This window comes from Callorhinus ursinus, unplaced genomic scaffold (genome assembly GCF_003265705.2).
Source record: "Callorhinus ursinus isolate GAN/ISIS: 27379988/994484 unplaced genomic scaffold, GSC_fseal_2.0 scaffold25, whole genome shotgun sequence".
NCBI classification, from domain to species: Eukaryota; Metazoa; Chordata; class Mammalia; order Carnivora; family Otariidae; genus Callorhinus; species Callorhinus ursinus.
In genome coordinates this window covers 5,785,966-5,799,356 of record NW_027397087.1, presented here as the reverse complement: position 1 = coordinate 5,799,356, position 13,391 = coordinate 5,785,966, and the positions used below count along the sequence as shown (strand labels likewise).

Below are 13,391 nucleotides of genomic sequence, written 5' to 3'. Positions count from 1 at the left end.
GGAGGTTTCCTTCCCACCAGAGGAAGAAAGCACAATGAAGGAAAATAAAGAATGGATGCCACTGTCTAGCCTCATACCGACAGATGAATGATGGCTGGTACTCTAACCATCTCTCGTCTCTCTCATAGCTCTGGGGAGTGATCAAACAAGGATATCGATGTAAAGGTAAGGCTCAGCTTCGTCGACTGTGTTGTTTTGCCTGGTCTCAGAGGATCTCCTAATAAAGCATTTTTTACCCAGAGGAGTTGTCTATTGAATCCGCAACTTCTCAGCATGGCTCCCAGCCTCATTCCCAAACTGGTTTCCCTAGAGCACCCACTGACAGTGACTACCACCACAGAGAAGAGGAATGCCTGAGCGACAGTTATGAAGCTCCTCCCTGCGAGGTCCTCTCTCTGTGTGGGTTGTCCTGGACCTGGGGATGGCGGGTAGGAGATGATGCTTTCATATGGTCATGGAAAGGTGGGTCTCCAAAGAAGGGCACTTTGGGAACAGAAGTCTTTACATACAAAGGCCCTTGCCAGCTTTCCTCTTACCAGTGGATTCCTCCGGACCTAACTGTCCTTCCTTCTAACTGGAGAAATTCAGGAGTGAAAGAGAGGTGACTTTATGGCAAGGAAGAAAGAGTAAGACGTAAGAGCTGCGAGCTTCCAGGGGGCTCTCTGTAAGTTAGGCAGTATACGCAGGATGACTAAGACACCACTTCTCTCCAAGACAGTGCTTCTGGTTCTGATAAGGGTTGCAACAAGATTGTGAGATCCAGAGTTGACCAAATGAGGCTCCTAGGTTCATTAGGAATAGCAGGTGTCCAGCTCCAGACTAGGACAGGCACGTGTGACGAGAAAGCACGGCACCAATGTGGTTTTGAGACTCTGGAGAAGAAAGAGAAAGACTTCCTGACCAGGGTGTCTCGTCCACAGACTGCGGGATGAACTGCCACAAACAGTGCAAAGATCTGGTTGTGTTTGAGTGCAAGAAGCGAACCAAGAACCCAGCAGCTCCCACAGAGAACAGCACCGCTGCAGGGCCAACATCCAACCTTTGCTCACTGGGAGCCAAAGACCTGCTCCATGGTAAGTAGGCACAGAGAACATTCCTCTTGGAAAATGAAGTGGGAAGGATAAAGTTTTCAGGGAGGAAAGATTACCTTTGTCCTTCCCCCTTAATAAAAACCACTGCAGACACCACTGTGGAAGACACATTTCAAGAATTACATATCACTTTTGGGGACCTCAGTTCTGTCACATAAAATACAAATTTTCATGGGAGAAAGGTGGCAGAGAGCAGCATGAAAGTCTGGTTGTAAAATGTGAAATACAAAAAAATCATCATGCATAATATTCCAAAATAGGGTTGTTCTTTTAGGGTAAATATAACTTAAATATTCTGATACTTCATGTCAATTTATGTTCCTAAGGTTTCTAGTATTAGAACTGTTGGTTCAAATTATAAATGCCAATTTGGATAACTTTTTTTGTTGTCCAGAAGCCACTCTGACTATACCAATCCAATGTCTTGGCTACAAAGTTTAGTAATTAAAAATATGTAACATTTTACTAGATTAAAAAACACTTTATATAATCATTTCATTTCCCCCAAATCCTGGAAGGTAACTTTTTCATCCTTATTAAATGAAAGACTCAACAGAATCTAAAATGTTTCTTTATAAATGATGTGTTTAAACAGCCCAGAATTACTGTTGAGTCATTGCAAAACAATAGTCTTACAACCTACCAATCATCTCAAATATATCCACTCTTTACTTTTCCAAGAAATTACTCCTAATGGTTAATATCCAGGCTGGGTCCTGGGCAAGGGTGTTGGCTGAGAGAAAACCAGAATGTTAAGGGCAACACATTTTGAGATACACTTCCACAAAGCTGGAACTTCCCCCTCACAGTTAAGCTATGCCCACTGTACAAACAGGTCCCAAAGAAAATTCCTACCAGCTCCTGGAGGCCACCTGCAAGAGGACCAAAACTTGAACACTGAGAGCTACCCCCTCCCAATGTCCACAGAAAATCTGTATGGACCATTTCTCTCTATAGCACTGAAGCAGGGCCTTGCTTCAACTAATCTGCAGCAACTGAAATCCTCTAGACAACCTTTGTGCAAATAGAAAAATGTCCTTCCCTCAGGGTAGATGCAGCCTGGCACCAGGGGCCGTGGCTTCGCCAGCAAAGCACCTGCACTTCAGGCCCCTTCACCCCCTGAAGAGGGTGCCTGCAAAGGAGTCCACTTTGGGCCCATGGAACTCCTATAATAAGAACGGTCTCATCTGAGTCTCTGCTTTTCTGAGATAGAATACTAACACGTCCTGTATCTTTCTACAGCACCTGAGGAAGGGCCTTTCACATTCCCTAATGGGGAGGCCGTGGAACACAGTGAGGATAGTAAAGATCGGACCATCATGCTCATGGGAGTGTCCTCACAGAAGATTTCTGTTCGGCTGAAGAGGACTGTCACCCACAAGGCCACCCAGACAGAATCACTGCCGTGGCTTGGCAGTGAGGGTCCTTCCGGGCCCTTGATGCTGTCCTCCCCAAGGAAGACAGCCCAGGATACTCTGTATGTGCTTCCCAGTCCCACATCTCCATGCCCCAGCCCCGTCTTGGTCAGAAAGCGGGCTTTTGTCAAGTGGGAGAATAAAGAATCCCTCATAAAATCGAAGGAGGATCTCCGTCATCTCAGACTCCCAACTTACCAAGAGCTGGAACAGGTACCTTCCTTTTTTTTTTTTTCTTTCAGACTCTCAGAGAAGTGGGGCTGAACCAGGGAAGAACATGTAAGCTGAAGATTCTGACCAGGTTGATTACTAGCAGGATAAAGCCAAAAAAAGAAAAGAAAGGATTCCGGCTTTCTTTCAAACCAGTGGAGGCTATGTCTCATATTACATGAGTAGAACAAGATATACTGGGCTCCCTATTGCCATTTCAACGTGTTGGTGCCAGGACCCAAAGTCTGTTCACAATAGGCGCTTTGAGAGAAAAAGACAGTTTCTACTAATCAGCTTTACTGTGCTGACCCCACAGCCCTGTTTCTAAATGAAACTCAAACACATAAGAGAAGGTGCTGATCTTCTGTATACATTAGACAGTATCTGGCAGATGCACAGTTGAATATAATCTATAAACTGGTAACAACTGTACCAGGAGTTGCTTTTCCTTCTGTTCAACTTACAATGTCCTAATTATAAGGTGCCCCATAAAGGCATTATAAAAGATAAAGTTTACCAAGAAAGGAAGAATAGGAGTTTGGGAATATGGTTCCAAGGTTAGAGAAAAGGGCATAATGAAAGAGGATAAGAAAGGGGACAACAGGCAGTTGCCCTAATATTCAGTTCTGTAGGGCCAATAACTGACGTACTTCCTTCTGTTTAGAGTACAGGGCTCAGGGTGAGGGCTGGCTCCAAGGGGTTCCTACCAGTGTCAGGTAACTTTAAGTCATTTTAGAGAGAGGGAAGCTTAGATCCTTAACGGTTTTCTTTTTTCTAAAACATCAAGGTTGGCAATGTGTTTTTGGAGGCCTAGCAGTACAAACACAAAACCAACATCCACCTAGCGAGAATTCCTTAAATAATTCAACATATTACATAGTGAAATTGCCCAAAAGGGCCTCAGAATCCCCTGCCTTCTCAGTGTTGTACCTTCCCTGTCAGACTCCTAGAAGCTGGAATACAGAAACATGTGAGGAAACAATACATGTGAAACTCTTGGCTTGGTGCCTGAAACAAAGAACATAGTATTAGGAGGAACATAGGAAAAAAATAACAGATTTTCTGGATGAAAGGTATTCTCTGGCTCAGTGTTTTTTAAGACCTGCTTTAAGAATCAAGTCAATCAGAAGGTGACAAAATGTGGCTTACACAAAGCCCTTTCTCTTCAGGGGTAGAAACTGTCAAAAGCAAATTACATGTGTGATGCTAATACCAGATATACTGTGCCATACTTAGTCCTCTGTAAAATACAAGGCAGGATTCCATGCTCTCTATGGTTTGCCTCAGATCGTGAATAATTACTCTATGATCATGGAACACATTTACCTAGCACATAACAATCTAGATAATTTCCACTGAGAAACAACTCATTGTATCCAGATTACCCAGAAAGTGCCTACACTTGCAGGGAGGGAGTAATCAATATGGTATAATGTAAGAACACTGGATTCATAGAAGACTGGAGACATCATCATGGCAATGGGAGTTGTACCCTCCTACTCTCCCCTTTTATTTACAACAAACTGGTTATTCATAACCAAACAAAAAGTGACCTCACGGAATACCCAGGAGATCTGTACCTGCCTGTGCTCCGGAAAGTAGGTGGCTAGGCCTCAGATCCAAGGGAGGTGGTGAGCCTGCTCCACCCCGTCTTGCCATCTCCGTCTTGCCATGAGCAGGCAAGAGCAACACTGGAGAGTGCAAACCAGGTCGGACATGCAAGGAAGATACAGAAGTTGTGGAGGTCCCACTGGGAACGGAGCCAGACTGAGAAGAGTTTGGGGGCAGAGGCTGAGGAGAATCTTAGGAGTCAGCCTCCCTGCCCAGGATGACACTGCAATGCACTGGGCTTCCTCCCTCACAGAGGACAGGGAAAGCAAAAGTAGTGAACGGCCCCCTGGCTGCATAGGCTATAGCTGGAAGGACTCATTTCTCTCCAACGGCACTCAGGTTTCTAAGGAAGGACCTCCAGGACTAGGGGGAGGGAGAGGAAAGGGAAAGAGGCAGATAAGAGTAACAAAGGGCACTGAAGGAACACATCTCCCTCAGGGTTTCACAGCAGGTTTGCCCATGGACCTCTGGGAGTACCCCCACTCGAGGATCCCCCTATCATGCCGTGGGCAGCCCTCCACCTCTACCGCCAGTACTCTATATATCAACTTTTTTAATGCACGCTCCCAAGTGCAGCACCAGAGCCGGCTTAGGTAAAAAGAAACCCAAAACTTGAGCTATAGTATGTGGCCACCTTATGAAAAACAAAAGGACTTTAAATGCCAGTCTGTTGCACTGTAACAGTCAAAGTAAACAACTAAGAAAGGTGTGTGCTACTACTTCAAATACGATGGCAGAGGCACATTTCGTGCGACGCTACGGAAACTCACGGTATCACAAAGAGAAAAGAATTCAACCAAACTCAAAGGCATGGAATATTGGGATCTAACTGATAAAGAATTCAAAATAGCTGTTATGAAGAGATTCAACAAGCTACAAGAAAAACTCAGAAAGGTTATTCAATGAACTATGGAAAATAATGAACAGGAGTTCTTTGTCAAAAAGATTGAAATTGTTAAAGAACCAGACAAATTCTGGAGCTGAAGAATTCAATGAGATGAAGAATGCACTAGAAAGCTTAGGAAATAAGGCAGATCAAGGGCAGAACTAGCAACTTAGAGGACAGAAATTTAGAAATGATTAAGAGGAACTAAGATTTTTTAAAAAGTTTAGAAACCCTATAAGAGCTATCAGTTACGATGGGAAAAATATAGAAGGAAAAAGGAACAGAAAGCATATTTAGAGAAATAATAGCTGAGAACTTCCCAAACATGGAGAAGAAATTGGAGAATACAAGTCCAAGAAGGTAATGGACCACCCAAAATCTTTTAAAAGATTTTGAGAGAGTGAGAAAGAGCATGAATGGTGGGCAGGGGCAGAGGGAGAGGGAGAAATAAACTGGGAAAAAGAGAAACCTATGAAGGAACCCCATTAGCTATAAGCAGGTTTCTCAGCAAAAACTCTATAGGCCATGAGAGAGTGAAATGACCAAGTATTAAAACTGCCAGCAAGAACACTTCATCCAGTAGTCACCTTTCAGATATGAACGTGAAATAAAGGCTTTCTCAGACGAAAACTGCAAGTGCTCACCACCGCTAGACCAGCCTTGCAAGAAATGCTGAAAGTAGTTCTTCAAGCTGAAATGATTTAGTGACATAAAAGCAAATGAAAGTACACCATACTCCAGCAATGATGAGAAATAAGCAGAATCAGAAAACTGTAACTATATTAGAATGGTGTGTTCAACCTCTTAATTGTAGGAGAAAGGCCTAAGGAAAGGAGCATTAAAGATAACTATAGCTACTATAATTTCTCAATGAATTCACAGCATAAAAAGATAAATTGTAATGTCAAAAATTTTAAAAGGGAAGGAAGAGTGGATAGCACTTTATTTTGGTCACCTATAAAATTTCAAGCTAAAAAGGACTATTTTAATTATGAGATGTTTTACATGTAAGCCACATGGTAATCACAAAGCAAAAAGAATGAAATCTTGCCATTTGCAACGATGTGGATGGAACTAGAAGGTATCATGCTAAGCAAAGTCAGAGACAAATACCATACGATTTCACTCATATGTGGAATTTAAGAAACCAAACAAATGAACATAGGGAAAGGGAAGGAAAATAAAGTAAGAGGAAAATAGGGAGGCAAACCATTAGAGACTCTTAACTATAGGGAACAAACTGACAGTTGCTGGAGGGGAGGAGGGATGGGGTAAGTGAGTGATGGGCCTTAAGGAGGGCACTTGATGTACTGAGCACTGGGTGTTGTATGCAATTGATGAATCACTAAATTCTACCTCTGAAACTAATACAATATATGTTAATTAAGTTGAATTTAAGTAAATTAAATTTAAGTAAAACATTTTTTAAAAAGGCTCAAATCACCGTAGAAAAATCACACTTTACAAGAGTAAACAGAAATAGAGGGGAAAAAGAAAATGGAGATAGAAAACAACCAGAAGGCAAATACGATGGCAGTAGTAAGTCCTTACATAACAATAATCACTCTAAAAAATAAATGGATTGGTTTCACCAGTCAAAAGGCACAGAGTGGCTGGATGGATAAAAAATAAGACCCAATTCTATGCTGCTTACAGGAAACTCATTTCAGCTCTAAAGACACATAATGGCTCGAAGTAAAGGGATGGAAGAGGATACTCCATGCAAATAGAAGCCCAGAGAAAATGGGGCATAGCCATACTTATGTCAAACAAAACAGACTTCAAGCCAAAAATGTTAACAAGAGACAAAAGGTCATTATATAATGATAAAAGGTTTGATACATCAACAAGATATAACAGTTGTAATATATATGCACCCAACACTGGGCTTCACTGGTGAAACCTACCAAACATTCAAAGAAGAATTAACACCAGTCCTTCTCAAACTCTTCCAAAAAATTGAGGGAATACTTCCAAACTTATTTTATAAGAAGAGCGTTACCCTGATAGCAGAGCCAGATTAGGACACCATAAGAAAACTATAGCCCAATACTGCTGATGAATACAAATGCAAACATTCTCAACAAAATATTATCAAACTCAAAATTCAAGAACATATAAGAGGATTATACACCATGACCAAATGTGATTTATCCCTTGGATGCAAGCATAGATCAACATATACAAATCAATAAATGTAATACATCACATGAGTAAAATGAAAGAAAAACCACATGATCATCTCAACAGAGGCAGAAAAGGCATTTGACAAAATACAACACCCTTTCAAATTAAAAAAAACAAAAAACACAAAACAGCAGTAGATTGGGTACAGAAAGACCCCCACATAATAGGGGCCCAAAACGACAAACCCATAACTAATATACTCAGTAGAAAAAAAGTTAAAGCTTTTTTCTCAAGATCAGAAACAAGACACAAGGAGGCTTACTCTCATCACTCTTATTCAACACATTACTAGAAGTCTTAGCTAGAGTGATTAAGCAAGACAAAGAAATAGCATCCAAATCAGGAAAGAAGTAGAACTGTCACTATTTGCAGATGACATGAGTCTGCATGTATAAAATCGCCAGAAGAACCAAAATACTGTTTGAACTAATCAAAAATTTAGGTATAGTTGCAGGCTACAAAATCAACATACAGAAATCAGCTGCATTTTTACACACGAAGGATGAAATATCTGAAAAAGACATAAAACTATCCTATTCATAATAGCACCAAAAGCAATGAAATACTTTAGAATATATTTAACCAAGGAAGTGAAAGATCTGTACAATGAAAACAAGATTTTGCTGAAAAATATCGAAGACAGAAACAAATGGAAAGATATCCCATGTTCATGACCAGAAGAACTGTTAAAATGTCCATACTACCCAAAGCCATCTACAAATTTAATGCAATCTCTATTAAAAGACCAATAGCATTCTTTACAGAAATAGAAAAAAAAAACAACTCTAAAATCTGTATGGAACCACAAGAAAACAAAGCTGGAGATATCATACTTCCTGATTTCAAACTATACTCAAAGCTACAGTAATAAAACCAGTATGGTACTGGCACAAAAACTAACACATAGACCAATGGAAGAATAGAGAGAGCCCAGAATTACAACTTGCTTATACTGTGAGCTAATATTTGATAAGGGCACCAAGAGCACCCAAGGAGGAAAGGACAGTCTCTTCAACAAATAGAGACTACATCAAACTTAAAAGCTTTTTTTTTTTTTTATTTGAGAGAGAGAGAGAGAGAATGAGAGAGAGCACGAGAGGGAAGAGGGTCAGAGGGAGAAGCAGACTCCCCGCCGAGCAGGGAGCCCGATGCGGGACTCGATCCTGGGACTCCCCAAACTTGCAAAAACATTAAAATGGTGGTTACAGGGCGCCTGCGTGGCTCAGTTGGTTAAGCGTCTGCCTTCGGCTTAAGTCATGATCCCAGGGTCCTGGGATCGAGTCCCGTATCAGACTCCCTGCTCAGCGGGGAGGCTGCTTCTCCCTCTCTGCCTTTCCCCCCAGCTTGTGTTCTCTCTTGCTCACTCTCAAATAAATAAAAATAATAAAATAAAATGGTGGTTACCAGAGGGAGGATGGGAGGTACAGATGTCGTTTAAGGGTACCAGCTTACAACGAGTGGTAAATAAGCCTGAAAGGTAAAATGCATGGTACAGTGAACAATAAACAATACCGTACTATAATCCTCAAACCTGCTGAGTCCAGAACTTAAATTATTCGTTACTAAAAAGGATATTATAACAATGAAAGGTGCTGATTGTCTTTACAATGGCAGTATTACAACATATCAAAATAACATGTTGTACATCTTAAATTTATACAATGTCATAGGTCAAATATAATTCAATTTAAAAAAGGCAGTAGCCTGGAAGTCAACTGCCGCAGAAAATTAGATAACTAGATCCCAGTTTAGGGGGTAGGAAAAAATTCCTTATCCAAGGAGTCCATTAGTTTTCAGTGATTTGGGGGGAAAAAACTTAAGACTAAAAGAACTATAGTATTTCATATGACAGTATTCTGAGTCACTGTTTTCATACCTCGGACCTGACGAGAGACTCCGTTTCTGCCAAGTTTAGGTCTCCCACTATACAGCATCCAAAGGTTTTATATCCACCTCTTGTCTGGGAATGGTTTATTCCGCCTGCTAGCCATCTTTGATATGATAACAAAAACTAATTGCTGTTTGCACATGCTCACTTGACATTAAACTTGTTATTTTCTATTCAGAGCAAAATAAACGTCTTGAAAATAGTTTTTAATTCTCAGCCACAGTGAATAGAAAATGCCAATCAAGTGTAGTACTCCCAGTATTGTAACTGATTTGCTATTCATTGCTGCTTTATTAACATACCTCATTCTCCTTTCCCTTTAGGAAATAAATACCCTGAAAGCAGATAATGACGCTCTAAAGATCCAACTGAAATATGCACAGAAGAAAATAGAAACCCTCCAACTTGCAAGAAGCAATCATGTCTTAGCTCAAATGGAGCACGGTCACTGTTCTTAGCCCAGAAACTGAAGGAACACAATGTGTAGAGGAGTATATCAGATCTCTTAACTAAAATGAGTAACACAAACACCTGGGGAACCTTAGATCGACCAGTTATTTTAAAAGGGTACTTTAAAACAGAAAAGCAAGTTACTTTTTTTTTTTTTTTACTTGAAAGACTCCTCATGAGCGGAACTGTCTTCTCTCTTCCAGTCAGTTGAGTCAAAGGGTAGGAAAGCTGAAGAATGCAGAATTTTTGCCATTCACACCATAAACTTTTTTTCCCCCTGGGACTAATCCCAACAGCTTCATAAAAATAGGACTACAGATTTCTAACAAGGTTGCTTCTCCTATGTGGCCTGTGTAGCTACTACTTCCTCAGAACTAAAATCCCTGGAAAATTAATTTGCTTCCTTCTGTGGGTTTTCTGTGAACTGAAAGATTTATTTTGTTCCATCCAAAGCTTGCTTACCATGGGAAGAGACTCACATTCCAAAAATAGATTCACTTCCTCTATATTCCAGCATTCTTTTCGAATGCGGTTCCCACTTCACTACCTCAGATAGCTAATCAGTTAGCCTTCTCCCACTCCTTCCTCACTAGGCTCATGCTCATACATGAGGGTATCTATTTAGAAGTAAACTTCTAGAGATGGAGCCACAAATTTGGGGGTGGGGGAGGGGACTAAGACATTATCCAATTATAGGTCAACTCACAGTGTTAGTCTCAGTCATAAGTAGGCAAACTAAACACCTGGAAACATAGCTAATACCACCTAATATACTACCAGCCAGGTAGCTAAAAAAAAACCTGCCAACATGGTATTTGTCCTCATATATCTACATTGGATAGAATTAGGAATTTATGGCCTTTTGAAAGAATCTGTTTAACTTTTCATGTGCCATCTTTTTTTTTTTTGAAGTAACTATTTTGAACTGATTTTGTGCTATACTGTCTTCACTATATTATTTAGAAATAAGCTAATTGGATCAGAGGCTTCAATAAGACCTGAGAACGTGTATATGTGTATATATTATGTATATACAATATCAAGCATGCATGTGACTTGGAATTTTGTTTCCTCCTTCATAAAATATGGAGATGAATTAAACAACTTTGTCATTTACACAAATCCACAAATATAAAGTTAGTTTGTTACAGGATAAAGAAATTGCTCACAATGTAAAATGTATTGTTTAGCAAAATCACAATTAAGAGTCCTATGAGTTTTCTATTAATGAAGGTTAATGATAAATGGGCTCATTTAGTTGTCTGGGCAACTGTTTACAAACTCCCAATCTATGTGATTTCTCTAAAAAGTTCATATAATCATTTTCTTTTGGAGGGGAACTTACCTTCCATGCTTGGAAAGCTTGGTACCAAGCATACTTGAAATTCATACGCAAGTTGACCAACTGCCAAGAACATAATCTCAACAATTAAAAGTTCGAAACCTAGGGCGCCTGGGTGGCTCAGTTGGTTAAGCGACTGCCTTCGGCTCAGGTCATGATCCTGGAGTCCCGGGATCGGGTCCCGCATCGGGCTCCCTGCTCGGCAGGGAGTCTGCTTCTCCCTCTGACCCTCTCCCCTCTCATGCTCTCTATCTCATTCTCTCTCTCAAATAAATAAATAAAAATCTTTAAAAAAAAAAAAAAAGTTCGAAACCTAAAACCAACACCACCAAATCTTATTCAGAATACAAAGTATATACAGTGTAATTTCCTTGGAGGATTCAGACCATTTAAGAAGTTTATCTGATGAAAGACCGGTTTCCTTTTGCATACCTCCTTGTACTGAGCTTTGGTGACAAAACCAGTGAGTGGCTTTCAGTTAGTGTTTTAAAGAATTACTTTACACACAATTTACCCTTTCCTAATTCCAAACTCAGAAATTCCCAGAGCAGGATGCTTAGGTCCATCACCTCGTATATAAGAAGCACTTTGTCCACATAAGTAAGTAGCAAACATGAATTTATGGTAATCTCTAAAATTCATGTTCACTATTATTCTTTCCCTCTGATACAGACCAAAGGTGGTACAGCTCAATTTCTTTATAAACATAGTCATGTAACACAATTTTTCACTCTCCTTACCCTCCATCCAAAATACAGACCCCAGATTAACTCCTGTGTACCTAATCTGTAATCCTAGAATTCTAAAGGTCAGAGCTCCCTTCATCAGTCAAATTAATATGGCTAGAGGGTCTCAAGCATTCCAGAATTTGTCACTAAAATGGACAGGAAGCAGTTTTATCACAAGTTTTTACAGTCCAGCAAGGGCCAAAGACGAATAGCATGTAAATTAATATCTGCATTGAGCTACATGGGATTAGTAGAATCTACAGAAATAATCTGGAAAAAATTTTTGGTTTGTCAAGCCTAGGATACAAACTTTTATGTCTTATACTGACTTGAAATATGTTTGAGCACATATTTACCTGTCAAAACAAGGACAAATCTTGTTTTGTCAACAGCAACATCACTTCTCATTTTCTTTGGTAACTGACTTGCCTTTTTACTGACCGTTTGTGAATTTCTAAGGATCTATAATGTAAAAGAAACTGCAAGGAAAAAACAAGTGTACAGATTGTAAAGGTTTTTTTTTTTTTTGATACCTAATGTAAGTTTTCTTTGTGTAATATTTATATGATAAAAGACATTAGGACCCCTACCACACAGCTGTCTTGTGTTTCTTCTAGTTCATGAGTATGTAGAAGCTTCTCTTAAAAAATCTATAATCGAGGGGCGCCTGGGTGGCTCAGTCGTTAAGCGTCTGCCTTCGGCTCAGGTCATGATCCCGGGGTCTTGGGATCGAGTCCCGCATCGGGCTCCCTGCTCCGCGGGAAGCCTGCTTCTCCCTCTCCCACTCCCCCTGCTTGTGTTCTTTCTCTTGCTGTGTCTCTCTCTGTCAATAAATAAAATCTTAAAAAAAAAAAGAAAAATCTATAATCCACAGCTGACACCACTCCCCTATTCTATTAACCAAATTGGGTTTTCTTGGAAGGAAAAGCAAAGCAATTATTCAGTGTAAGTTTTTCTCAATCTTTTTATAACATGAAGTAACAGTACAGAAATATTCAACCTTTTCCTATCTTACTGCATAAGGACTTACAGCGGTCCCCAAATATTAAGTCTATAAATAACTAAGAGTGAAGGAGACAAATTTAAGGTTGTCCTTTCTCTGTAGCTTTTGTCTTTAATCCAACAGTTCTAAGAAAACTAGCAAGTAAAGAACTTTGAAGTTGTGCATGAAATTGATATAGTTCAGTCCAATGTAGACCACCCAGAGCAATTCATATGTATTCATGACTACTCAGAGTGATTAAGAGATAGCTATGACTTCCTCTTAATCCCCAGCCAACTTCTGTTTAACCAGACCAATGAAGAGTTGGGGTAAATTCCAATCACTCAAATTCCACTATGGAATGCATTCTGGTACATTTGGATGTGGGTGCATCTATCCTTTTGGCAATTCGTAACACTTCATACAAAATAAGTCACATTGACAACCTGACCGTGAAGGAGAGATTAAACTGCCTCCTTTCTTTCATCCCCAGATTCCATCCCAAATTTATTTATCCTGTGCTGCTTATAAGGTATCATCTCATTGCTCAGAACATTCCTGGTCACAAATGTTTTCCGGGTTATCACACCTTCTTTTGACA

At 40.1% G+C, this 13,391-nt stretch overlaps 1 protein-coding gene across 1 annotated transcript in view; it reads left to right on the top strand.

The window, feature by feature from the left end:
* Positions 1-10,133, top strand: part of RASGRP1 (RAS guanyl releasing protein 1) — a 76,237-nt gene extending 66,104 nt beyond the window's left edge. The window contains exons 14-17 of the mRNA XM_025884605.2: positions 129-165; positions 921-1,073; positions 2,334-2,719; positions 9,612-10,133. Coding sequence (XP_025740390.1) covers positions 129-165; positions 921-1,073; positions 2,334-2,719; positions 9,612-9,746 — 711 coding nt within the window. The 3' untranslated portion in view covers positions 9,747-10,133. The remainder of the gene's footprint in view (positions 1-128; positions 166-920; positions 1,074-2,333; positions 2,720-9,611) is intronic.
* Positions 10,134-13,391: the final 3,258 nt, after the last annotated feature.